We start from the raw sequence: 25895 nt of genomic DNA on the forward strand, positions 1-25895 counted from the left end.
GATGCAGCGCAGTAACAAAAGCGAGGCCCAAAAAAACCATACATGCTACATTTGAAGTAAATAGACAGAAGCATTTTTCAACAAGGGAAAGTAGAACTCAAATGTAACACTAGGCATTTTAGAAGAGCTAATGTTAGTAGAAGATTGTAAAAACACTTGCAATACGATGATGACAGCTGAAAACAGCCGTATCGACTCTGCTTTGCTGTCTGCTCCAAATGGACCCACCTGATGGAAAATCCTAAGCAATATTAATATGCAGCACTTACCCTATGACACGCCACTGTCAGGTAAACTATAATATCGCTGAAAAACAGTGTGTGAGCAAGCCACTCGCTGACCCCTCTCTGTCCTCTCTGGTTCCCTCTGTTAGGCGCTTCTTTTTGTGTTAATTCCTCCAGCTGTAACAGTAGACTGACTGCAGTCATGGCTGTATACCGGCCCCCCAGCCCTGCCGTACCTGCTTGCTAATGTGAGGGAAAGCAAATTGGAAAATGAAGTGGATGAAAAGGGGAAAAAAGTAACAAAGGAAACCTTAATACAAGTATTGTGGACGGACCAAATATGCTGATGTATTAATATTTGGGAATGTCCCTACCTATGACGCGTGTCCTGCGTTTTCTCTTCCGCTTAACCTTAACCTGCAGCCTTGGCTACAAGCCCTTCCTCAACCTGATCCGGCCCCAGCTGCAGAAGCTGGTGAGCGCTGCTGCAGACCCTGTCCAGCCAGAGGCCTTCCAGCCTGCCAGCACCTCCAAGCTGATGGAGCCGGCGAGCCCCAGGGCAGAGGACAGCCGTGGGGTAGCCCCCCTGGGCACCAGCCTGCCCACAGAGGCCCCCGGTGGCTCGGTGCGACCTGCTGAGGATTGTCCTGTGCAGGAGCAGGAGGAGAAGGCTGTGGAGGAGGGGGCATACGACTGCACCTTGTCCTGACGTGGCTTCTTGGAGAAGCCAGGAGGTGCCACCAACGAATGATGAGAATCAGGACAATGCCACCGTGAGCCCAGGGCATTTAATGTCATCCTTCTGCTGCTCAGGTTATGCGTGTCTGCCTTCAAGCTGCATAATCGTAAGTAGAGGAAGGCAGCCCATTCGCTGATAGTCTGTATAAATACACAGCATTAGGGCTCTTGGACGTCTCCAAGCATGTGGTAATGCTTGTGGTTTTTATGGTCATGTTGTCAGTATTATCTTTCAGTGAAATACACCCTGCACATCGATATGAAACCTTTGACACTGATTCAATTGGGTTGGGCAATAGATAACTATTATAATCTTCGTTGTATTCATAAGTGGGCAGTGTACTGGGACGGCAGGAATCATGCTTTTGGAAAGGTAACCCATCCAGACACTGCATCTTTACACTGAATTCCCCCGATGGTTTGTTCCTGGCATTCTGGCCTAGGTGGATATGATGAGCACAATGCACAGATGGGTTTTTAACGTTGCGTTTTGGTTGTCAAGCGAAGGTGTGTTTAGTTTAGGTTATTCCCAAAGAGAAGTGCAGGTATAAAGGTACGTGGGTTATTTTCGACACCTTGCCTCTCTGGTTTGACTGCTTTCTCAGAAACTGTCCAGATAATTTGAGTCTTTGGAGGATGATCATGAGTGGCTATTTACACTTTTATTGGGATTTAACTCCCATGAATCTTTTATATAATGTACATATACATGGTGTACTGTACTTTTGTGAATACTGATGTACAGAAACATTTAAGTAATTCTATGTCATATACAGGACTTTTTTAATATATTTGGATTTTTCGACTCGCTCTGAATGTGGTGGATAAATCCGCAGCAAACGATTCTCGTTTGAGATGTGGCCTGGTTTGCTGCAGGGCGTGGGGTTCACACTTCCATCTCCCATATTCTAAAGTGATTTTGAAGACCTAGCAATATGGAGTTAGTAGCTACATAAAAAGAATATAATGGTAAATTAAAGAAAGTTTACACACAATCAGCCTATTACATTCAGTAATATTGTCATATATTACTTTGCTTTGTAATGGCTGTTCAATTGGTATTCAGTAATACTCAAGTAAAAAAAAAAAAAAAAAACTGAACAAATGGCAAAAATGTGGAAACGCAGTCATGTGTCTAAGTGTTATTTTAAAAATACACTCTACAATTAGGCAGTAGTTATAGTAAATTGATCGTCTTCATTAAAAAAATTTGCTGTGACGTATTTCCACAGTTTAAATCCCTTAGAAGCAACGCTTTACTTTCAGTGAAGGCGATTCGCTTGTCAGCGTTTCGAGTTTTGAACTCTGATGTTATCTGTCAAATCACTGCAAAAAATAAAACGTTAGTGTCTTTCCCCATGGCCCTAAAAAGCGGTAATTTTATCATATTCATCACGGCTTAGAGACCCAGCCTGACCTTCATTTTCACAACATGTAAAGGAAGACTGGGGGTTGTGACAGGAAATGAGCATTTAGCAGCGTGCTGAGTGCTACCATTGTTCTACCTCCACATTCATGTTGCATGGTTCGAGATTGAAGGCAAGCAGAAACCCACGGTGAACTGTTAGGACAAACCTTACTTACGAAAAAACCTCCCAGTCACCACTTAAGTTTTACTTACTTACAAAGCTACATGTTCAGGCATATGAGCAGTGACTGCAGACTTAAGGAGAGACTGTTTTAATCCCCTCCCCCCCCCCCCCCCCATCTTCCTCCTTTGCATTTTACTTAAGTGGTTGACTGATAAAATGCTGCTGAGAATGAAAACATTTCCTTGGAGAAGACCAGTTACCTCCCAGTCAGATGTGTACGCCTGAGAAGCACAGCCTGATGGATGCTGGTGGTGCTTTGGAAGGAGAGTTAGCATGTGGGGAGGATGGTGTCGCCTCAAAGCAAGGGAGATGTGCGTCACCCATTACAGCGTGATGATAAAACATCACAGTCTGCTAAAGCGTTAGTGAGCTCCAGCTAGCTTGTGTTGCATCTTTACAAATTCTCTTGCACATATCAGTGGAACGTTTGTGTGTCTGTCGAGCCAAACCCCTGTTTGGGACTGGGAACTAGGGAAAATTGGTGTTAATTTCAACAATGCTTGCTATTCTTGCTAACTTCAGCTTTGTTGTTATTGTCAGAATTTCTGTATTAATTTCATCCTTGTATTTGTGTTTATGCCTGAAAGTTTTAAACATTCAATGTTTTATTTAATTTGTAAGCCCAGGAGGCAGTAATTCAAATCATCATTCACAAAGGGTTTACCAATGGAAAGAGAGCCTTCAGTTGCCATGGCAGCATGACCTTTCATTGCTGAGGTGGCGTGGGGTAAACCAGCTAACCTTGTGCCGTTTGCTTCATATTAGGAGCGCATGCTTTAGACTTTGGCAGAGTTAATGTACAATAACTTTCCCATTCTCTAATAGTTTTACCTTAAACAGTATTAAAGTGATACTCAGCCTTTGTAAACTTATGATATAAATCCTTGCAAAAATATAGGTATATTAATCAGCTTTATTTAAAACATTTTTTTTCCCTTTTCTGCTACCTTGACAAGGACCAAAACTTTAGTATTGATGTTTGGATTTTAAAAATATATTTTATTATTATAATGTTTTTTTACTTTCCTCTCCACAAGCTTAATACTCCACTGAGTGTTAAAAAATAACTCCCTTACATTTTTTTTTTGTTTAATTTTTGCCATTTTAAGTGCATGTGTGGGGGTGATATTAAGCTTTCTGTGCATGACGTTGAATACATTTAGCATGGATTGGATGGTTCTGATGATCGCTGTATGTTCCTCACCTCATGTGCTGTGTGTGTGTGTGTGTGTGTCCATATACACACATACACAGCTAAAGTTTGTATGTTTCCATGGTGATGATACTCTGAGGCAGTTGAACTGTGTAATGAGTTTACGTATGATACTTTGCGAACCAAAGATGATCTGGCGCCTTCTGTAAATGTTCCTGTGAGATCATCGTCTGTGCGTGAATGTGAAGGGCCGTGGATGCGAGGAGCTGTCCGGTGTTACCTGCGCTCAGGTGACCAGAACCTTGCAAACGGACTGTCCCATCTTCTGCATAGTCATTGTTCCATCCGAGGTCAAATGATGCAGAAAACTAAGGATACTTGGAGAGATATGAGAGGTGTTTGGGAAGGAGGCTTTGCTTTTGTACATTTGAATGTGGAGCAAACTAATTTATCTTTCTGTGTACAGTTTAATCGCTGGGCTGGGAAGTCTTGGGTCATAAAGCCAATGACAATGCAGTGTATAAATATGGATTCTTGTACAATAATTTTTTCTACTTCCTGTTTTTCTATTTTCCTGTATATAAGGAGCAATAAATTATTTTTAAAGCATTTGTGGTATGATTTTTTTTTATTTCAGTTGCATGTACTTTACATTATAACTTAAGGCTGTCGTCGAAGAATGGCAGGAAATGTAGTACATTGCACTGTTATTTTACACTTCTAGGATTTTCTGTGTGTGTGTGTGTCTAGGCATTCCAGCTTCTTGAATGCAATTTTAGATTGTGTGTGGCCTGTGATGGACAGGCATCCTGTCCCGGGTGAATCCCGGCCCTCTGATGGACAGGCATCCTGTCCAGGGTGAACCCCAGCCTTGTAGCCATTTACCAATTTTCCACTTAACCCCTTGAGGCCAATTGAACTCATTAGTAATTAGATTGCTAATTAGAGGACTGATTGGCTGAAGAGTCCTCACACCTGGGTTTGAGCAGCTGACCTAAAGGTTACCCCAAATCCCCGCACACACACCGGCCCATCGTGGATAAGACTGGCTGCCCCTGACCTGTGTGTTTGAGGTACGTTTTAGTGTTAAGTAAGCAGCAGCATTCCTGTCTCTAGGACTGTGTGGAATTGGTACCAGGCCAGTTCTGTCTTTACATGCTCTATCCTGCTTTTCTGTGCATGAAATTTAAGCAAATATTTCAGTACTCTGCTTTTATAATTCCAAACCACATTTTATTTAATCAGGATATTGTGATACATTGAGAGCAGAAAGGTGTAAGTGCATGACTGACATTTAGTGGGGGGCGATTTTGCCCTGATTATGACCAATGATTTCCAGTATTGCTCTCATTTCAAATTGCAATAGTAGGTACATTAAACTAATGAGATTTTACACAAACTAATTTTCAAACTTATGCATGCAAGTTTAAATCCTTAACTTGAGTTACTATCCTTTGGTACCAGTTTACCATCTGTACATGCGGTGGCGTTTCTTAGAGAGGCATCACAACCCTGCAGCACACCTGTGAAACTGAAGCTTTAGCTTTTATCACGTGTTAAACCGGGCTCTCAAGGAAAGTTTAACATTGTTGACAAATAAAGACATGTGACATTAAAACTTTCACCTTGGGGGAAAAAATATTTCCAAGTGAGAGAATAAGTAATTTCACAGTGTTAACTTAATCCAGCATAGTCATCCACACTCAGAATCCGCTACAATCAGTGAACCAGTGTGTATTGACCTCTGAGTATGGAGTTCAACAAATCAAATGTAATTTTTCAATAAAATCATTTTTAATTAAAATACAATTCAACTTAATTATTAAATAAACTGAAATAATGGGTTTGATAAAGTGATTAGTGCCATTATATCAAACATTCTGATGACTAGTTCCTTTGTTGCCAGACATTATTACTCATTAAAAAGATAAAATACATTTAAAATTGCAAGCCAATTAATGTTGCTGAGTTTTATGAAAAACACCAATGAGTTATCCATTACTTCTTCCTCTATTGATTGAGGTTTATTGCATAAATTTCTTAATTTTATTAAATATGCATAATGTAGTTGGGATATTGCATTGTAAGTGCAGTAACAGATGATGTGCTGGAGGCTTGAACTTCTATTTTACAACATATAAAATCATATTTCTAACATTTAATGAAATAAGCTGGAGTATAATACCTGTGTTTTTTTTTAATAACATTGCCATCAAGTATAGTTTGACCTTTTAAGGTATGGCACGTATTAGCCAAGGGCAATGCATACAATGTGGGAACAAATGGTCATATTTTTTTTTTTAATCTTCATGAGGTTTATTTTTGTTTTAAGTAACCAAGTACATATCAGTCCCCAATGAATGTAATTAGGCTCCTACACTATATGCCCAAAGTATGTGGACATTGGTTTGTCACCAACATCATTCCAAAACCAAGGATTTTAATATGAAGTTGGTCCCATGCTATCTTGCTGTTATAGTCTCTGCTCTTCTGGGACAGCTTTCCATAACACAGAACGTTGCTAGTGGGATTTGCTGCCATTTAAGTTGCGTATTGATGTTGGGATACCTGGTTCCTTTCTGTGAGCTTGAGTAGCCAAACACTTTGAAATTAAATTGCTCCCAGATATTATGATCTTCACAATCACTTCATTTGTAATTGACCAGGACAGAAACTGACTTGTTGGACAGATACTGTATCATCCTATAATGTTTCCAAGTAGAATGTGGCTTCATTAGGCAATTCCTCTAATTAATTAAAAGGGGCGTCCACATACTTTTAGCCATACAGTGTATCTGTACATTGCCCATCTTGCACTGGCTGGTTACCTCAAACTCCAAAATCTGACTGATCATTTGCATAGTTAGGATAAATACTGTAATTTTAATTAAATACAGGACAGCAACTGTGTTAGGACTAATATTGTTTTAGGTGCCTATGAATTGTGACAAACCATTTACCTATACCAGTTAGAACAGTGAAGAACCAAAAGCACAGGCACCTGGGCATCAGAGGGACCTGGGCATCTGACAAAATATATACACAGAACCCAAAAATCAACCTAAAAAGGTGACATACTGAAAAACTGGTTCCTGAGGAACACAAAGAGCAAAACACAAATTACGCTTTTTCAACCTTTCCACCCTCAAGTTCACCATCTAAGTCAAGTTAAGCAGGAAGGGAGTGCTTTATAAACAAAAAATATCAATACCTTCTTTGTGAACTATTGCTGCTTGGTTTGGCTTTCAGGTAGTCCTCGGTTCGTGGTGCTGAGGAGGCCTTTGGAGAAGGGCACACAAGACGGAAACAGTGGCCCCGAGCATTTCCAGCTCTCAGCTTTTCCCGGAGGTCAGACCGAATCTGAACTGTTTGACTCCCTAGATGCTGTCTAGGAAATCTAGCTTTAGCACCCCCAGCCTCAGAGTCAGTCGGGAGGCCACCGCTTTGCTGAAACAGACTTCCCATTTCACATGAAGTACTGCCATACACATATGACGTGGCATCCAGCGCATTTCCCTTATAATGCTTTGCGTTAATGAGGCCTCAGTCAGTTCACAATCAATTGATGTTGGCAAGAACGTTCTTCACTTCTAGTGGTGAAGAAGCTTTAACTGTATAAAAAGTATAAATCGCTGCTCTACGACCAACTTTGCCATTGCCAGAATAAAAATCCTTAAGCTTATAACAGATTCTTATCATCTTTAAGAATTTCAATAAAAACAATCAATATCGGTCCTGGGTGATGCTCAAAAACTGCATCCTCACATCAAATTAAAAAAAAAAAAAAGCGATAAATTAAGACCTTAATTTCTTTAAGAATTGCTGTAGGCTTGAAAAACGAGACCCCGCCACTGAAGAGGTGAGCCATTGCCATTTAAAAATGAACAGCAGCTACATCTTCTACTGCATGCGGACACAGATGAAGAGAGGTAGACATGCAAGAGAAACCATGCTATGCTATATCTGACCATCAAGAGGACTCGGGGGCTAAATGATAAACCAAACAGGTGATTGCTATCTGTTAGTCTTATAAATAAGATTACTTTGCCTTGGTGTTGAAGACTCAACATTATTACAAATGAATAGATAGACTGAGGGAGGAGGGGGCTCCCTTTAACTGAGCAGCAGTGGAAGATGTATGTATAGGGAGGGGAGTGGTGCATGTCACAGGAGTTCAGAATCTGTACATGTCGTACGTGCTGACCCAAGACGAGGCGAAGACCCAGGCAGGGAACCTCCTAAGCAGATCACTCAGCCCCGGTGTCTTGTGGTCTTCCCCAAAAATGTAGTGCGATGCAATTGCCAGCAAGATCATTTCTTCTGACTCAGAGGAGTGTTCAGGGGAGGTACTCTGGTGAAAGTCATAGTTACATATTTTGCGGGCTTGAAAAAACACGTGAGCTGAAATTCTGCGTTAACATCAGTGCAAATACAGCTACTGTAAATATAGCCAATGTCAAGAAGTCTACCTAAGCGATTAAAAGACTTGCTTTCTGCATACAGAAATCATCATCCAACATATAACTTTGGTAGGAGAGACAGACAAATAAAAAAAGATCTACCTGTATTTCAAGCCAGAAGTTCCAAGCTGGGGCATCAAGACCGTGGGAGTAGAAGATGAAATACTCTCCATTAAGGTCAAACTGTGGGGTGCCATTGCCGAAAGACCAGCTGGACAAGAGCGTGTTGGCATGAGGCTTGAGGTAGAGGGACATGTGGCTGGGTCCTGCAGTCAGGAAGACAGTCACCGCTGTGTTCATGTGTCACCTTACCTGGCAGATAAACGCTTTAATTACCTGCCCTTAAGAAGGGGACAGGCAGACTACATGCATGAATAGCACGAGTAGTTTGGTTCTCGATTATATGACAAGGTTGTGTACCTTTAACTTCAAAAGACAATTTTGTTGTTCCCCATTCTGTCTCTTGCTTGGAGACCAATTTGAACTCTACAGGTGATTTTGGTGTCACGTCGGGAGCTGGGACATACCAATTTTTCCTAGAGACATAGCGAGAAGAGAAAAAGGCACATCAACAAATACACTAAATGAGAAGCTGTCAGATCTGTTGCTTTGCCAGCGTCTCTCAGAAAATCATCTCACTAGTCGTTCAGTTACATAGGCAGTGTGCATGATAGTTCCATATCTGTTGGGGGGAAAAAAAAAAAACCAAGACTCAGACAGCCAACACAGGCAATATGGTGGCTTACTTGACTAAGAATTTTACAGGCAGGAACCACGGGTATCCGCAAAAGGGCAGCTGCTCCTGGCATTTTATGCGCACCGTGTCGTTGATCTCTGGTATATGTGGCGTGATGTAGCGCATGCCAGTGTAGTCAAAGCTGTTAATCCAAAGGCCAGAGTCCTTCCCCTCCACCTCTCCGTTGAGTCCATGAAAAGTGCGGGTGGTGTGCTGAAGGACAGCAATTTAGTCCGAAGGTCACATTCACGCAAAACACTGAAAGCTACATTCTCAATGGCCTTTCATCTGAAGAAGATTTGTAGGAATTTTGTTGTTATTGACAGATTTGCATGCACACCTAGCTAACTCCTATGCTGAGTATTGCTTCCAGCGTTGAGTTTGTTTTGTTTTGTTATTCCTACCTGGACAAAGACCCTTTTGGGTCGTGGACTAGCCGGATTCGCCGTGTATGGGAAGAACACGCCGCAAGAAACCAGTATGAGCATGACAATAAAGATGGTTCCTAGGGAGGACAAAATCCACTTGGTGCTCTTGGCCAAGTAGATGAAATGAAGCTGCGAAGACAAGAGCAATGAAAACATTCTAGAAAGGTCTACTAGAAACCAGTGAGCTGCGTGAGAGAACGTTGAAGAAGAACACAGAGGCGGCCTCAGTCAGCATGCTAACGCGAGGTCGCGCCACAACACTCACCAAATACGAGAACAGGAAAATGGAGCCGAGAGTGATAAGGGCAGCCAGAATTACATCGGGGGGTATTTCTGTGCCACTACGTCCCAGAATCGGGGTGAAGATCTCAAACACTACCCAGATGAGGAAGGCGCTGTGCAAGTATGGCAGTGCCAGGCCCAGCAGGTACAGCACGGAGTACTTCAGTGACGCTCCTTGAATAGAACATTTCAGCAGGATGCAGTGTCAGGTGAATTACTGATAACCGTTACAAGATCACCGGACTCCACAAGGGGTCATTATATCAATAAAAGTACGACAGAGGTGGGAAGGAGGTCTCCCCAGTTTCAAAGTATACACTTTTTTAGTACCTGACTGGTCCCTGAAGATTTGATTTATTTGCAAAAAAAAATTATTTCACCAATCTGCAGCACTCAGGACATGGACTGGGCACCTTGGCTATATAACCGCCCTTTTCCATAAAAAAAAAGCAAGCATGAAGACTAGAATAATGACTAACACAATGGTGACTGACATACTGATGCAGCCCATGGAACAGATGAGTGTTGAAAACAGGAGAGCGAAGGGGGGCGCCGGAATATCTCACCTCTCCGCCTGAACTCTGCAGTCAGCATCATTTTGACGGCCAGCGGGAAGGCCACCATGAGCAGCGGCACGTAGGCCGAGCAGAGGCCCTGCTGGCTGAGGGACACCAGGGCACAGCACCACAGCAGCAGGTTAACGTCAAAAAAGAGCTCTCCGAGCTCCAGGCGCCGAACGTTCTGTAGGGCACAGCGCATGCATGTTACGTTACTACAGGAGGAGCGCTCTACATACCACTCTGTCCCACAGACAGTCCATATTTTTGCTTTGCTTAGGAGCAAAAAAGTGGACTGACTGGCAGGGAGCAAAAATGTGGACCAACTGTGTGTCCCCAAGGACCGGGTTGGGAAAAAACTATATGATTGTACTAAATAGCTGTAAATTTTTACTGGAGCAAATCATACTCAATATGTGCTACTGGTAACCATCAAGTCATCCACATCCTTAAGGACACTTCTTGCTGCCCTGTTCGGACCACTGCTAGTATTTGGGGAACAAGAAGCTTTGTAACTAAGGAATGGAACTTGCGTCCAAACCCTTTCATATACTTCATCATTCCAGGGCCGGTCAATTCCATAGGTGACATAGGCCGCTGCCTAGGGCGCCGACTTGTCAGCCAATTTTACTTTGCCTTGGATGATTCCCGCCTAGGGCACCACATGGGCTAGGACCAGTACTGTATCATTCATTTATATATATGCACACAGTGACAGTATATATGCATATGTCATTTTTTCCTCTTTTTAAGAAATCTGCCAGATAGATAGAAAACGTGACAGATAGGTAGAAAACATGATAGATAGAAAAAGTGAGATAGATAGATAGATAGATAGATAGATAGAAAAAGTGATAGACTAAAGGTTTTATTTAAAAAAAATATATAAAGAAAAACACGTGCAGAATGGGCACAAATCACAAAATATCCACTGTTAATTGTGCACCATGTAAACAAACGAACACCAAATAAAGCTCTGAATTACGTTCAAAGAACGAGTGGAAAAGCTAACTTCTGTTTTGTTGATCGTTCAATGGCCTGGTTTCTGTAGCAACATCCTTTGACCTATAATCAGGCTGTAATTTGTTTAGTCCTGCTGTAAATACAAGGAATGGAGTTATTAACCAACTTGATAAGGAGTGGAGATACACAAAGCCATAGGCCTGCCGAGGTGAGCAAGCATATCCAGGCCGCCAAAAGGCGAGCTGTGGAACTGGGCCTGCCGTCTGAACCTGTGTGAGGAATGACAAGCAAGGGCAACACTTTGGAAAGTCTTTCTTTGGCAGCCGGATTTAGACCTCCTAGTGGCACCAGAAGGAATTGATTAAAATCCTTGTTTTTGTTGCAACTTATACCATGGGGGTGTTCCTTGAAGCAGCATTTCTTGCTTAACTGGATTTAAGGTATTCTGAGCTAAATGCAAGTGAGCGGCGATAAAGTTCATTTAGCCCAGACCACCTTAAGTCCGATAAGTTAGATGGCTAAGCATGAACTCCTTTTTTGTGGAACAGCCCCCAGATATATAGATGCCAGCTCAGAAAATGAAAGTTTTCTCAGATGTTGCGGCAGCTTGAAGAACCATTAACTCCACCCCACATAAGCTGCTCCTGTACAGGCGTAAACCCGAATTTGTGAGCACTTTTGTAAAGAAAAACCTTGGTTGTCCAATTCATGGAGACAAAAATCTGCAGATAATTTATTTATTTATTTTTAACCATAACTCTGTTGCAAATGATCAACGTCTGACACTAAAAGACTTCAGTTTAAAAATTAAAATATATATATATATATATATATATTAATGGAAATGTTTTGCAAACCAACACCAATTATAAATTGCTTGCTGCTGTCAATGAGAAAAATGTTGAACGGAATGAGTGACAAAAATGACAAAAAAAAAAAAACATTTCTAGAGGCAAAAATATGCTGGAAACATCTCAAAACCCTAAGCCTGCAGAATTGGCTCCTATAAAATAACTGCTAAATCATGTCTCTTTGAATATGTTACAGTTGAAAGAGCGTCAGGTTTTATGCCAAATATAATGAAGTACTGACCCCATAATATAAGTTCTTAGCCAGAGTGTGGACGAGAATGAGCTTTCCGATGGCGGCGGAGCCGTAGAGAATAATCGACATGTAGAAATGGTTGTACCAGAACATGGACTGGCCCAACAGGGTCACCAGCAGTGCCACAATGAGCACGGACAGCATGGTGACAAACCAGCTAATGATGGTCACTCCAGTGGCGTATGCCAGTTCACGGACATATCGGCCACCTGTCGGGAACAAAGAAAGAGTCTCTCAGCCAGACCGATCGCATTTGACCTTCAAAACTCAAGGAGTCTTTGGCAACGCGGGACCCTCAATTTGTAAGGTTGCTTATGATGGAACGAAGACGCGCTGACCGAGGAGTCAGCAGCTCCCAGGGAGCGGAACACTGCCTGTGTACTTACCGCCATTGCTGGGCAGCGAACAGCGCTTTCCCAAATAGAAGAAGGCCACCACTGCCGTCATGTAGTTGATTATGGTGCCGACGCGGGCCGGGTAGGCCACCATGAACACACCCAGGAGGTCAAAAAACACCATGTTGCCATGGCGATACTCTGACGAGTCTGCCAGCTTCTCAGACATGGCCAGATGTTTTAGTACAGCGAGGATGTTATCACCTTGGGGACCGAAGCAAGAGGATATCAAACCAAATTCATTTAAATAAATATACTAATAAAGTTACTTATTGCCAGATGAGTGGAAGCGAGTGGACACATCCCTCTAAGTTAATCCTTACAGCAGACAAAGCCAACTGACATTTAAGTTGCCTGACCCACTGTAAATAACTTCCATCTACCATAATGAATATATGCATGCAAGCAGACCAATCAGCTGCTGTCAGGGAGCATTTAAGGAACATACCAGCGCGCTGTATGGAGTCTGTCAGAATCCTGTCTGGGGTATCGTACTTAGTATGGTAAATGTAACCGTTCTCGATGAAGGCCAGGTCGATACCTGCAGAGGGACATCAGCTCCAATTAAATTAATCCAAGCAGGTGAAACAGAGAGACATGCCGACAAGGAAAGGGGGGGGGGCAGGAGGTGCGAGCCTAAAGAACGATATGTGCTGATCTGCTGAAACGATAAATATCATTTCTGGTATATAACTCAAAATCCTCCTTAATTTTAAAAACGAGTGGTTAATGCTTTCTTTCACAAATCTTATTTACCAAATACATACTTATATTTCAAAATTATACTTTACATTTATAAAAAGGCAAGGGACTTCTTTAACAGAATTACAAGAATTCAAGGGACTTCTTTGAAGGTGGTTAAAAAGTGAGTGAGTGAAATGATCACCTGGAATATTCCCAAAGTCTCGGTAAATCCGAAAATCTGTGTCCGACGGGATGATGCCACTTTGGAAGACCTCCTGGCCGACCACGGAGGCGAAGGGGTGCTTGGCCGCGCGGACGTAAGCCTGCACCAGCCAGGGGTTTTCGGGACCTGATAGCCAGGAGGGCGGCAAGGATTCACGCGAGAGAGACGCATTTCAGTACTGCTCATGAACACAGCACACGCCAGTACAGCGGGAGAGCAGCGTACAGCGAGAGAGCAGCGTGCCGGTACAGCGGGAGAGCAGCGAGCCGGTACAGCGGGAGAGCAGCGGGAGAGCAGCGAGCCGGTACAGCGGGAGAGCAGCGAGCAGGTACAGCGGGAGAGCAGCATGCCGGTACAGCGGGAGAGCAGCGAGCCGGTACAGCGGGAGAGCAGCGTGTCGGTACAGCGGGAGAGCAGCGAGCCGGTACAGCGGGAGAGCAGCGAGCCGGTACATTTACATGCAGATGCTCATTTGCTGCCTCCGTTTCGGATGGTTCCTCTCCCAGGAGATCACCCACGGCTGGTACCTGTCTGGAAGACCACCTCCTTCCCGCCGACCCCCGCCGCCTCCAGGTTGATGAAGGCTCTGACCAGCGATGCCCAGGGGTGCTGTGTGATGAAGCCATGACTGGCCTAGAGGCAGCAAGGCAATGGATACGACAACAAACCTGAGCCCTTTATTCCGCCGCGCACAGTGCAGAACCATCAAATGTGACAGACTGCTTTATTTATTCAGCAGACGGTTTTAATCAATGCAGCTGAGAAAGAGAGTCAGCCAGTGTGTGGGGGAATTGGGGGTTAGGGGCCTTATGCAGGGGCCCATTGGTGGGTTCACTCAGTTGACCATGAGATTTGAACAGATGATGTTCTGTTGACGAGCACTGAGTACAAACCCGCAGAACCACACTCCTCACTCCTTCAACATGCTGCACTGAAATTTCTTTGTACTGCACTATATGATAATGAATTTCAGTGCTCAGCACCAGGACGTCCTTATTTTGCCAAGTTCAAAGAGTCCCTGGGTCAGAAAGGGAGGGGCTTGCGTCCCACTTCTTTAACCAATCACAGTCTTCATCGTATGACGTCACCGCAGTAATTAAAACCTGTCCGCAGTGTCCGCTGCCTTTCCCTGAGATGAGATTTCACTGTGACTCTCTGCGAGATATGGAGAATGACTGGGGGGAAAAAAAAAACTTAGCTATACACTCAAAGATTTTAAAAAATAAATTTAGAGAAAAAACACACAGATAGTACATACACACACATACATCTCCAGCAGCATTAGTTTACTGCACAGGAATTCATTCATAAACCATTCATTCAGATGTGGTGCACTGTTCATCTTCATCATTATTTTTAGTCTGCTCGCCTACAAATAGTACATCTACCTGTGAAAGGAAGGTAAATGCCAACCAAGGGGACACACTGCGGTGACATGAGTAACAATAAATATTATCGGTCAGTTCCATAATCCTGAGCTCATTTCCAACAGTGCCAGTCTGATCTTTTCATACAAGCCCTGCGTCAACCAGCATTTCCTCCGAAACCTCAGAGGCACAGGCGAGGCAGCAAACATAAGAAAGGCCTTTTCATGCGAATCCCGCCCCGTCCTGGATGTCAGCTTTCCCTCATGAGTCATTGCAGGCTGGGAGGGGCCCCAAATTAGCATAATCCTTAGGTGAGCAATTTGGGGGAAAAAAATCACCCATAAAATTATCAGCGTGGTCAATTGCAGTGAGTGTTAGTGTATTTCAAAATACACAAACGGTACGAGCAGTAGCATTTTTAAATACTTTTAGTAGTCCGTGACTCTGCAGGTTAGGACTCTGTGCCTGTGATCAGAAGGTTGCTGGTTCAAAATCCCATGCTTGGCACAGTGATTCTACCACTGGGCCCTTGAGCAAGGTCCTTAACCCCAATCGCCCCAGGGACTGATTGACCCTCTTTCTCACTTGCACTTCGCATTGGTTCAAACCAACTGCCGAGTAAAATTTTGAAATAACAATGAGCATAAGCATTTACAAAAGGTCTACAGCCAGCCTCAGGTATACAGGTATATACTGCAGCGAAGAAAAGTGAATTGAAAGTTTTCAGTAGACCGAGCGCTGCTGCCCCCTCTGGTGATGTACCTGAAGCACGTTCTCCTCCGCTCCATTAAACAGGAACACCACCCCATGCTGGAGGGGGGTGGACAGGTTGGCCAGGCAGCGAAGCACCTCCAGCATGACCGCACAGCTGACCGCGTCGTCGCTCGCACCTGCACGCGGGGGACAGACGGCCGCGAGGCGTCAGTGCGTTCAGGGCGCCGCCCCACGGACAACAGCAGGGAGATGTACTGAGCATCACCAATAGCTAGATCTGCCAAATGTGCAGCATAAAAATGAGAAAATATTAAAACTCACGGAGTGCTCATCATATATTAGCGATGTATACATATGCATGATTTTTTTGCAACACTACATAACAGAAAAGCCACAACTGGCTGTAAAGGCCTCAATGCACAGATAAAATCCACCGAGAAATTATATAAGCAGCTGCTTTCTGACCCGGCCGCAGCTCGGAGCGTGTTCCTGGTGTGACTCGGGCAGTTGTTGTGGCCATCCTGTACCTGTCACGTAGGTGTGATATTCGGATGTGCATGTTAATTAATTGATTATGGTTAATTGAACATGCATGGAAAACATTGTTTAGACCCTTTACAATGAAGATCTGTAAAGTTATTTGGATTTTTACAACATTATTGTTGAAATACACAGTCCTGAAAAAGGGACATTTCTTTTTTTGCTGAGTATATATCTGTGTGTGTGTGTCACCGTTGGCTGGCTTGTGGGCGTGGTGGCAAACAGCGTAAACTGCCTCAGTGAAATATGGAAGTGTGACTTTCTAAAGGGACTGGTTTTACAGCTCTTCTCTGGCACTGCCTGTAGAATCGCAGCAAATACCAGACAGCACCAATGGAGAACAGATAACAGAGATGGGAGCAGTTCTGTGGTGTCTCCCAGCTATTACCGAGATCATTGCCGCCTGTCCGCCAGTTTCTTCAATAAGACACCTTCCCTGCCGGAATGCTGATGTCATGGCCAATGGGAAAATGCACACTGCCGCAGCTCTCCAAGATCGTACCACGAAAACAAAGCCGGCAGTTCATACTATGCAGTCTCATTGTCACGGGAGCTGTTATATGTTACAACCAACCTTGATACTTATCCAGCTGGGCCTCTGCGGTCCAGGACCTGTGAGAGCTGAGAGGCTCAGAAGGACCACCTGCCCTCAGGCAGTCAGACTGCTTAACACTAATAGTCAGGAGTAATTAAACTTGCCTATTCATGCACCAAGTGCTTCACTGGAGCTGTGTTGCACATATCTGGTGCATAACTTTCCTACTGCCTTCAGTGTTCTAACCGCAGAGTCGACCACCTTGCATTTCACTGTGGGTTACAGTCAGACTGTAAGTCTTGCATGTGACAAATAAAGACTACTGAATCCTTCACCTGTGACTTAATAGCTCACCCACGTCTCAGTTTTATTGCCCATGAACAAAAGATGGATCCCAAAACACAAAGAGACAGAGAAACACTGGTAACACGGAAGAGTCTTCTGGGACATGCAGCCCCTCTGCCTCCTATAAATGACTATTCAGTTGTAAATATTTGGAACAACAGAATTATGGGAGAAGCTGTTCAATTGGAGCAGACAGCAGCACACCTAAGTACAAACATGGCGTCAAAACTGATGGTTAGAAAAGGCTGAAATGGGAAGAAGAAAAACTGGATTAGAGCAAAGTGCTACCGCAAGTGTAAACGGGGAAATTAAATCACACAAATCACTAATGCAATTTGCCAGTGGGTTAAGCACATAATTTTTGTTAAAAAAAAAAAGATGTGAAATATTCCCACAAAAAGTCACCATTAATTAAAGTATTACAATGAATTATTATAATGACCAGAAAAAGTTTAATATTGCCTGCATTATGTATTTTCATAATAAACTTTTGTGTTAAATATATCTAAGTGTGTCAGTAAAAACTGTTGTGGATTTAACGTTACACCTCTGGGTGGTAACAGGCAGTTTAAGGTTAAATCTTCCCAAAGCAAAAACCGTCTTGCAGAGGAGCTCTGTCTTAGCAGCGAGAAATCAGCAGTAAGCGTGAGACTGAGAGGGCATGTGAAGGGCGAGTCATGTGACCCTGGCTTCCCCGCTGACTGCCGCGGGCTGGGAGTCAGCGCAGGGAAGGGGTCTGCCCAAGCAGCACCGGCTGGGGAGCTGAGACTCGGCGAAGGCTCAACAGAATGTCCTTTGTTTCAGGCAAACCAGATTCAGCCTCAGGGAAATCGACCAAAAAATGGACACTGTGTCTTTGCACTTCTGCTAGCCAGTGAGCTTTTCAACCATGTCGTCTCTGCCAGGTTATAAATGCTTTCCCACCCTATTCCGCATTTAAAACAGGAACTTTAACAAAGCACCATCTAATCTAAGAGACCATATTTTTCTCCATCCATGTCGTGAACAAATCAAGTCCCCTGTACCTCCCTGTTAATAAGACAGTTCCTGATGTCCAGATCTATAAGCCAGCCCAGTTTATGGTTTACAGTAACCCACAGTACCGAGACTGATTTGTATTTCACCATTTGTATTACCCAGTTTGTTCCCTCAATTTATTTTGGTGAGAGCGCAAGCGCTTACAGCCATTTAGGATGGTTAAGTCTCTAATCCATAATCATCCTTCCTGTTAATGCACTTTCATTTCCATTTGCAATGTGTGAACAGTACAAATTCGCAGAAGCAGATGAATGTCTGGATGCCTAACAACACAATCGCTAAATTCCAAATTCCCTCCAAATTGGGAGACCAGTCCTGTCATTAATTCAGATTATTAATCAGTAGTGCTGCGTAACATTTTCTGAAAAGCATGCCTGCATGTTCCCCGTGTGCTGTATGATCCAGCCCCCCCCCCCCAGTGCAGAGACACACGGTGAGACTCCTTGGCATCATTAAACTGCCCGTCGCTTGTGTATCCTGCGATGGACTGGCACACCGCCCAGGGTGACCCCCTGCTGTCCTTCGTCGGGGAAGCGGTTGAAAGATTGATGGATGTTGTGATAAAATAAGAAGTGGAAACCTTGTCTATTTCTAACACCCTCGTCTGCAGATAATAGACACATTTCACCTGGATCAATTAAATGAATTTGCTCACTCAAAAGAGAACACTGCAGTTTACCAATTTGAAGTAAAATCCATCTCATAACAATTAAACCCTAAACTAAAAATAAGACCTGGGAACTTTGTGGAAAAAAAATGTCAAATTGATACAACAATTGCACTAGACAGACTTAGGACTTGGTCGACCCCAGACTCTCAGTACACCAGCACTGCTGTACCTCTTACAGTACATCACCCAACTATTTAGTTAATTTGGCATAACCATGATTTTATCTTATCAGTGACCTCACACACACTCATTTCCCCGGCCCCAGTTTAAAAGCCCAGGTCTGGGATTAAACGTACAGCTATGGAAAGACCTTACAAATTATTAAAAGGCCATCAAATTCAATGTATAACCATCATCATAATACACAGATTTTTACACAACACTGGCCACTTTTGCTCACTATAAATAAGCTTTAGTGATCATCAATAGCACTGTAGCATTATTACACCAGCAAAGTACCGCCAATCAAAAGGGAGTTTTTATATTATGGAAAAAGCTGCATTAAACTACAACCCAGTGGCACCAGGACAGCTGACAGTCAGACCCACAAAACTCTATTGAGGTTTTGGTAAATTTTAAACACTTTCTTTATACCACCTGCAGAATCTTGAAGGTCTTATATAAGAACTCTGGCTTGACTTTTAAATACAGCCAGTTGTCGGGTTAAGAACATCCCAGTTACGGACAGCTGATACTTACGAATGGCCTACAGGTCAGGTTGGGGGGGCATGCACTGGCACAGCACCCCCCAGGCCAAGCAGTCCAGTCCCACCCTCCGGAAATGGCCATCAGCCAGGTGTTACGTGGGCGTCCCCTCGGCCAGGTGTTACATGGGCGTCCCCTCGGCCAGGTCTTACGTGGGCGTCCCCTCGGCCAGGTCTTACGTGGGCGTCCCCTCGGCCAGGTATTACGTGGGTGTCCCCTCGGCCTGATCCAGCCGCTTGAGTCCTCAGCAATGAGGATCCTGTGAGCCGGATCACCCTCAGGGAAACGCGCCACATGGCCATAGTGCTGTAACTGACGCTCCCTCACAATGCAGGTAATGTGCCTCATTTGGGACTCCCTGGACTAATTATATATATATATATATATATATGTGTGTGTGTGTGTGTGTGTGTATAATGCCTGGGGACCTGCCTGTATGTGAGATTATTGCTTAAAACTTTGTTTTGTGTAATAATGAACAAAAACAAAAAAATCCCTAAAGGAATACAGGAGCACATACCTGGGCTGTTGGCCACAGTGTCAAAGTGACAATTGGCCAGCATGAAATGTTTGGCCCCACTTTTAGGTTCCAGTTTGACGGCGATGTTGGTGATCTTGTCATAGTAGCTGGTGAAGCCGCCCAGGAAATCGATGCTGAAGGAGCCAGTGGGACGCTGGACGTCCACCGTGATAGAGTGGTGGCCCAACGCGCTCTCTGCCCGGATGTGCTCCATCTGACCTAGAAGGTAGTTCACCGTGTGCACCTCATTCTCCAGGCTGCCCACGGTCCTCGGACCCAAACTGGTGATGTGGTCCAGGTGCTCCCTGGTGAATAATACAAGGAGACCTCAACCACAGCAGTGATGTACAGGTGTGAACATCGTGGAACAAAGTCAACTATCCCATTCAAACACATGGAAAATGAAATCAGCTTTAATAACTGTAAATTCAATTAGAAATAGCTTGGCATAGTGGTTATTTTATTTATGCAAAGATAAAGAGATTGCTGTATAAAAAGCACAAAACAAACTTAACTATGCAATTCGGTAACATGGATAAGGAAACTGAGTATGGTACTTGTAAATCCTTCTTTACATATCTCTGCCTATTAATAATTTACAAAGAGTACAGTAGTGCAACAAGCAAAAAATGTCTTCAAAACATTCCTTTGCTTACGTTTTGGTTGGAAGCTTGCAGTTTAATATCAAACTATACTGCGTTTCTGTCTGAGAATGGCTTTCCACTCATACAATCATGTTATAATTGTAGCATATGCTAAAATACTACTACTGGTGAACAGTTTAAGTTTCTAAAGGTCGTGTGACCTTAAAAAGAAAATACTCCTCCTCACAAAGGAAGTCATGGGTCTGTTTGGTATCTCACGGCAAATGTTTCTTCTTTTCATTCTCGTTTTGACAGCGAGAAGACTTTACAGTTACAATACTCATCAACTTTGCTATTGCCACAAATTAATTCGATATTTCTTTAACAAATTATTAAACGCTAGTTCTCCAGATTAAAAAAAAAATCTTCCGACTTAGAGATACGTTCATTTATCATCAGCGTAATCTGCAGGACTGTCACTGTTGTGATTTACATATAAACTGCACGTACTGCACTTAAAGACCAGGAAAAGTTACGATTTAGATTTCATACACTTTCAGGTCGTCAGAAAATGAATAAAATATATCTCTCACGTGGTAACAAGCGAAAAGTCTTCCCTTCTCTTAAACCTGTCCAGTATTTAAATCACGAATAACACACTGAAGATGTCACTAGCGTCAGCATTAATAGTCATTACGGGCTGCTGTAACGCTCGGTGAGATGGATCTGCCGCCTGGGCATTTCCTGATGGGTGCATGCATCCATATTCTAACTTCAAGGCTGGACAGTCGAGATAAAGGCACAGACAGGTTTCTGTTATCGCTTTACCGTAACAGCAGCCTGGACAGCCCGCGATCGGACTAACCTACCCCCGGCTGAACACTCACCTTGCCCTGGTTGCACTGAACCCACCGGTAGATTTTCCTATGACGAGCTGCTGCACGGATAAATGAACCAGTCCCCATACCAAAGCAATGAATGTAGCAATTAAGACAACCAGAATTCCCTCGCTCAGCAGGTACAAGCCGAAATCGGGTTTTCTTTTCGCGTCATCGCACCCGTTACTCCCACTTTGGTCCTGAAAACCCTTACTTCTTCGCGACACATTTTGTTGCGTGCCCCCAGCTTTTATCCTCCTTACTGTGCTATCATTCTCCATCTTTAATACTGGAAATGCATTAACCTGCTTCGCTTGGGCAAAACCGAAACGGGTAGTACGGAGGGACAAACTTCATTAACGTCACACAAACAATTAACAGTGCGATGATGACTAAAGCGTTTCTGTGATTCACTGGTTTTATGAGTGATTTATGATTTACTCACATTTTAGAGCGTCTTTGTCATGAACACGAATTATCATCACCTGTATTATTGTAATGTCTTTGTCATTGGCCATATGAATTCACAGCGTGTTATTTTAAGACACAGACTGACAGTTGCATTACATTAACAAATTTATGATACTCGATAGGCCTAAAAAATAAAATAAACTAAACTAAAAGTACTTAATAAACTAAAAATTTACTACAAATTAACCAATAATCGATTACTGTGCAACACTCCCTATAACTGGAAAACATAAAGCTTCATTTAAATCAAACTTAAATCTAAAAAAATCTTTTCCGTTAAAATTTTCAAGATAAGTACGGAAGTATTTTTAAAATACTTATTAACTGCACAAATTGATCTCCGTGGTTTTACCATAACGGGCCAACTGCAGCGTCGTAAAGTCTTACACTAAGTATAAAATTTTATACTTATAGTATTAGGTATAAAAACTGGTAGCCTACAGGATGGTGTGTCTACATTAATAAGTTCTTTATTCTTGTCCACTTTACTGTTGTACCGTTATTATAATAGCAAAAACATTTATTTTAATCAAATGAACAAAATACTTTGCCTATAACTGATCGCTTGAAAAAAAATGAATACAGCTCTTTGGTGGCGTTGTGAGATTCCACCGCCTACAGACTGTTTCTGGTATTGCAAGACAAAAATCAGTATTTTAGGTGAACTGCTCAAAGTTCCCAATTTTACTTTCTCGTACAGAATTCACTGTTAGGAGTAATGGAAAAAATTAAATAATCTGTTGGTTATGCAAATATAGCACGATAAACATATCTGCCACCAATCAGCAAAAGATAATGCTGAAATTTTAAGGTTAATTAAGGAATAAATGTTGTGAAATTAAGATTTACACATAGGAGATAAACTGAGTAAAATCATAACCTATAGAAGTAAATAAATCAGCGTTGTTTTTAATAAAATCATAGGAAGATGTACAATTATATAACAATAATTAAAGTGGTAAGACATAAATAAATATATCAAACGGCTTTAGATATAAAAAGAAAAGATTTTGTGTGATAAGAAATATAATAATTACAACTGCGATGTGGTCTTCTTTGCGGTCTTATGCAGAACGACGCCAGTCAGCAGATCTCTTTCACGAGGTAATATTTTTCTCGAGGGCTGTTCAGAGCTCCTGGGTTTTCACGCTAATTAGTCCGTCTGAATAGATTTAAAGCGTGAGACTGGAACCCGTGACGGTCATGAGGGTCTTACTGTGGTCGGGTTCCCTCACACACAAGTGGAGGTTTAAGAGGCAAGTTAGAAATTGCATTGATTTTCATTTGAACACAGCCACTTTTTGGGTCCCTAGAAGCTATCCTTGTTCATCTCGTTATCCACTTTTGGTAAGATTTTCCTTCCTTTCTTAATAAACAGCAGTCTTATTTATCAAGCAGATGACGGTTGATAGGTTTATTGGGTTAAGATTAGGCTACAATTTGCACTTGTAAAAGAGATCACTTCATTTCGTTGGGTTTTTAGCAATTTCTGAATTAAATTTAAGCGTCAGTTTATTTTAATTAATCAAGGTGCGGATTACCAAGAAACTAATACAAATGGCATTATTATATTCCAAAGTAGTCCAGTGAAATTCGTTTCAAAGTGAGTAATGCTCCCAGTACAGCCGAGTTAAGACAGGGTCCAGTTTATAAGGTTAGCTGGTTTCACCTGAAATTCCGATTAGCGTACATGCATTCAGTTTTAGATGTATGGAAGCCTTCCGTAAATAAAGAACAATATTTTCAATATCAGTTAAATATGCCGTTCTGTGATAAAGATCTAGGCTATTATACATTTTCGTGTGGTTTATACGATACCAATTTGAATGCGATGCCACATCAAACCATTAGACATACCAGTTGATTACGAATGGAGTCTGCGTTATTCATCCAGGTAAACCAGTTCAGCTGAGAAAACCTATTTAATTAATGAAATGTACTGGAATAGCATAATGCCGTTTCCATTAGGGAAATGTGTTTGAAATAGGCCTATGCTGTATGCTGTAAACATTTCCCAGACCTGTTTTCCTTTCATTAGGTGTCACTGACATTGCTGAGACATTGCCATGCCACGCAGAGGTTTTGATGTCCATTTTGAAAGTAAAGGCGGAGGATACTATGTCCGAGCAGAGGAGTATGCTTTTTGTAACGTATTACATTTATGTTCGCTGTCAGAGTTTCGTTGATAGTATTGTCAGTCGTAGGCTACGTCTTGTTATTAACGTCATCCTATTTTTAGGTAGTTTTTATTTGCCGATTTTGAATCTTTTGTATGTTTTGTATGTAAGCATCGCATTTTACAATATTTCTAATACACGTCTCGGTTATGCATATCCAACATGTTTTACTCCGTCATTCATCTGAGGGACTTGAACACCTGAGCAAAATGTGCGTTACAGGGCAGCTGCAATAGCCCTGCTCGTCATCGTCTTTGCAGCACTCCTCATAATCGGATGCTGGTACTACAGGAGAAGGAGCGGATACAAAATGATTCAGGTGAAGTGTGAATTAAGCATGCCATAATTACTATAAATAACTGGAGAGGTCCGTCTGACGTGCCCGCCGAGGCTATTACGCATGCGTACAGGGAGTTCATCACGCGTACTGAAATAGACAGTCATTAATGTGCTGGATTCAATATAAGGATTGATTTTACCTCGGGCTGCGGCTTTTGGTTGACAGGGTTCATGGAGCGGTCCATCCTGGAGGTCGCTTGCAAGGCCGACCCATCACAGCGAGGAGGGTGCGGCTGGGGGGAATAAAGTTGCCCTCGATGAGTTCACCAGCTTTCGTCGGGTGGTAAGATATCGGCCAAACCGGTTCTGTGCCGAAGGAAGAGGATGAACGTGGGATTTCAATATTTCCTGTTGGATTTTAGCAAGCATTTTGCAGCATTAAAATAAATGATCAGAAATATTAGGCAAACAGAACGTTTCTTTACTAAATTAGTTCAAACAAGTAATTGACTTTTCGCTACTGCACGTGTTAAGCACTTTATCGTGTCATCAGAACCAGTAGTTTATATGGACATGGTATTTTTAGAGTTGTGTTTCTTTCGTTATCTGTGAAGGGACATTAACCAAGACAAACTCTGGGGAGCATTTTAATACCACTGGGGGAAGGGGCATAACTTCGTTTTTGTAACATTCAGGGGATTGAGGTCTCCACTCATTTAGGTGTAAACATGATTATTGGGGCAGTTGCATTAACTGGTTTTGATTTATTGGGGGGTTAAAGGTTTTAAAGGAACCAGTAGATAGATACTGAGTTGCCTTTGCTTTATTTCAGATTCCCAATGCCCCCCCGGCATATGAGAAGATTTCCTCTGGTCCTTCACCCCCCCCTTACTCACCATGAATGGCTACAGAGACCAACGGCAGTAGCACCTAACAGTCATCACGATCTTTACTTTCACTGATATTCTTTCATTAAATGTGTGGGACCACCTTTCAAACATCATTCCTGGCTTTAATCACAAATAATCAAAGCAAATGTCTCAAAATAACATACGAGTTGAAGAAAAAAATATATTTATATACACACAAACTAATCATTTATAGACAATGTCTTCTGTTGCTTTCAGTAAATTGCATCTCTTCTCTGTACTTTAACAGTAACTTCTTTAAGTCCCATCTTTTTTCCAGAATAAATGTGTTTTTTGGTGAAATATGGTTTGTCCCATGAAAATATGTAATAGGTAAGTTTTAATTACCCACACATTCAGAACTATCAAGAAAATTAGCGGGAGAACATTTCAAACTGGATTTAAGGAAGCACTTCTTTACACAGCGTGTAGTCAGAGTATGGAATAGTCTTCCTGATAACGTAGTGCAAGCTGAATCCTTGGGTTCCTTTAAATCAGAGCTAGATAAGATTTTAACAACTCTGAGCTATTAGTTAAGTTCTCCCCAAGCGAGCTCGATGGGCCGAATGGCCTCCTCTCGTTTGTATATTTCTTATGTTCTTAAAACCCAACCATTTTCAAAAGC

At 42.5% G+C, this 25895-nt stretch overlaps 3 protein-coding genes across 8 annotated transcripts in view; 2 read left to right on the forward strand and 1 right to left on the reverse strand.

The window, feature by feature from the left end:
* The window catches only part of ric1 (RIC1 homolog, RAB6A GEF complex partner 1), a 64646-nt gene extending 60330 nt beyond the window's left edge, over nt 1–4316 (forward strand). For both annotated transcript variants that reach the window (XM_023831887.2, XM_023831888.2), the window contains exon 26: nt 648–4316. In XM_023831887.2, coding sequence (XP_023687655.1) covers nt 648–933 — 286 coding nt within the window. In that variant the 3' untranslated portion in view covers nt 934–4316. The remainder of the gene's footprint in view (nt 1–647) is intronic.
* Nucleotides 4317–4918: 602 nt separating this feature from the next.
* Nucleotides 4919–22129, reverse strand: ermp1 (endoplasmic reticulum metallopeptidase 1). 3 transcript variants are annotated; one of them, XM_023831918.2, is made up of 15 exons: nt 21881–22129; nt 19974–20278; nt 15669–15796; nt 14067–14172; nt 13519–13665; nt 13081–13173; nt 12624–12836; nt 12226–12446; nt 10180–10354; nt 9597–9787; nt 9308–9460; nt 8914–9116; nt 8588–8703; nt 8270–8433; nt 4919–8058 (listed from the first exon to the last, which is right to left on the reverse strand). In XM_023831918.2, coding segments are annotated over exons 1-15 (2394 nt in total). In that variant the 5' UTR covers nt 21883–22129; the 3' UTR covers nt 4919–7881. The 3 variants fall into 3 exon arrangements, with proteins under 3 accessions (XP_023687686.2, XP_023687685.2, XP_023687687.2); XM_023831917.2 differs by lacking the exon at nt 21881–22129 and adding an exon at nt 21445–21778; XM_023831919.2 differs by lacking the exons at nt 4919–8058; nt 21881–22129 and adding an exon at nt 21445–21778 and having other exon boundaries at nt 8296–8433; nt 8988–9116.
* A 73-nt stretch (nt 22130–22202) lies between these two features.
* mlana (melan-A) lies at nt 22203–25573 on the forward strand. 3 transcript variants are annotated; one of them, XM_023831928.2, is made up of 6 exons: nt 22277–22298; nt 22979–23010; nt 23945–24040; nt 24306–24402; nt 24589–24705; nt 25195–25573. In XM_023831928.2, exons 3-6 carry the CDS (start codon nt 23973–23975, stop codon nt 25261–25263), a joined length of 351 nt encoding a protein of 116 aa, XP_023687696.1. In that variant the 5' UTR covers nt 22277–22298; nt 22979–23010; nt 23945–23972; the 3' UTR covers nt 25264–25573. The 3 variants fall into 3 exon arrangements, with proteins under 3 accessions (XP_023687695.1, XP_023687696.1, XP_023687694.1); XM_023831927.1 differs by lacking the exon at nt 22979–23010 and having other exon boundaries at nt 22203–22298; XM_023831926.2 differs by lacking the exons at nt 22277–22298; nt 22979–23010 and adding an exon at nt 23094–23253.
* Nucleotides 25574–25895: the final 322 nt, after the last annotated feature.

The sequence above is a fragment of the Paramormyrops kingsleyae genome, chromosome 7 (genome assembly GCF_048594095.1).
Source record: "Paramormyrops kingsleyae isolate MSU_618 chromosome 7, PKINGS_0.4, whole genome shotgun sequence".
In the NCBI taxonomy this organism is placed as follows: domain Eukaryota; kingdom Metazoa; phylum Chordata; class Actinopteri; order Osteoglossiformes; family Mormyridae; genus Paramormyrops; species Paramormyrops kingsleyae.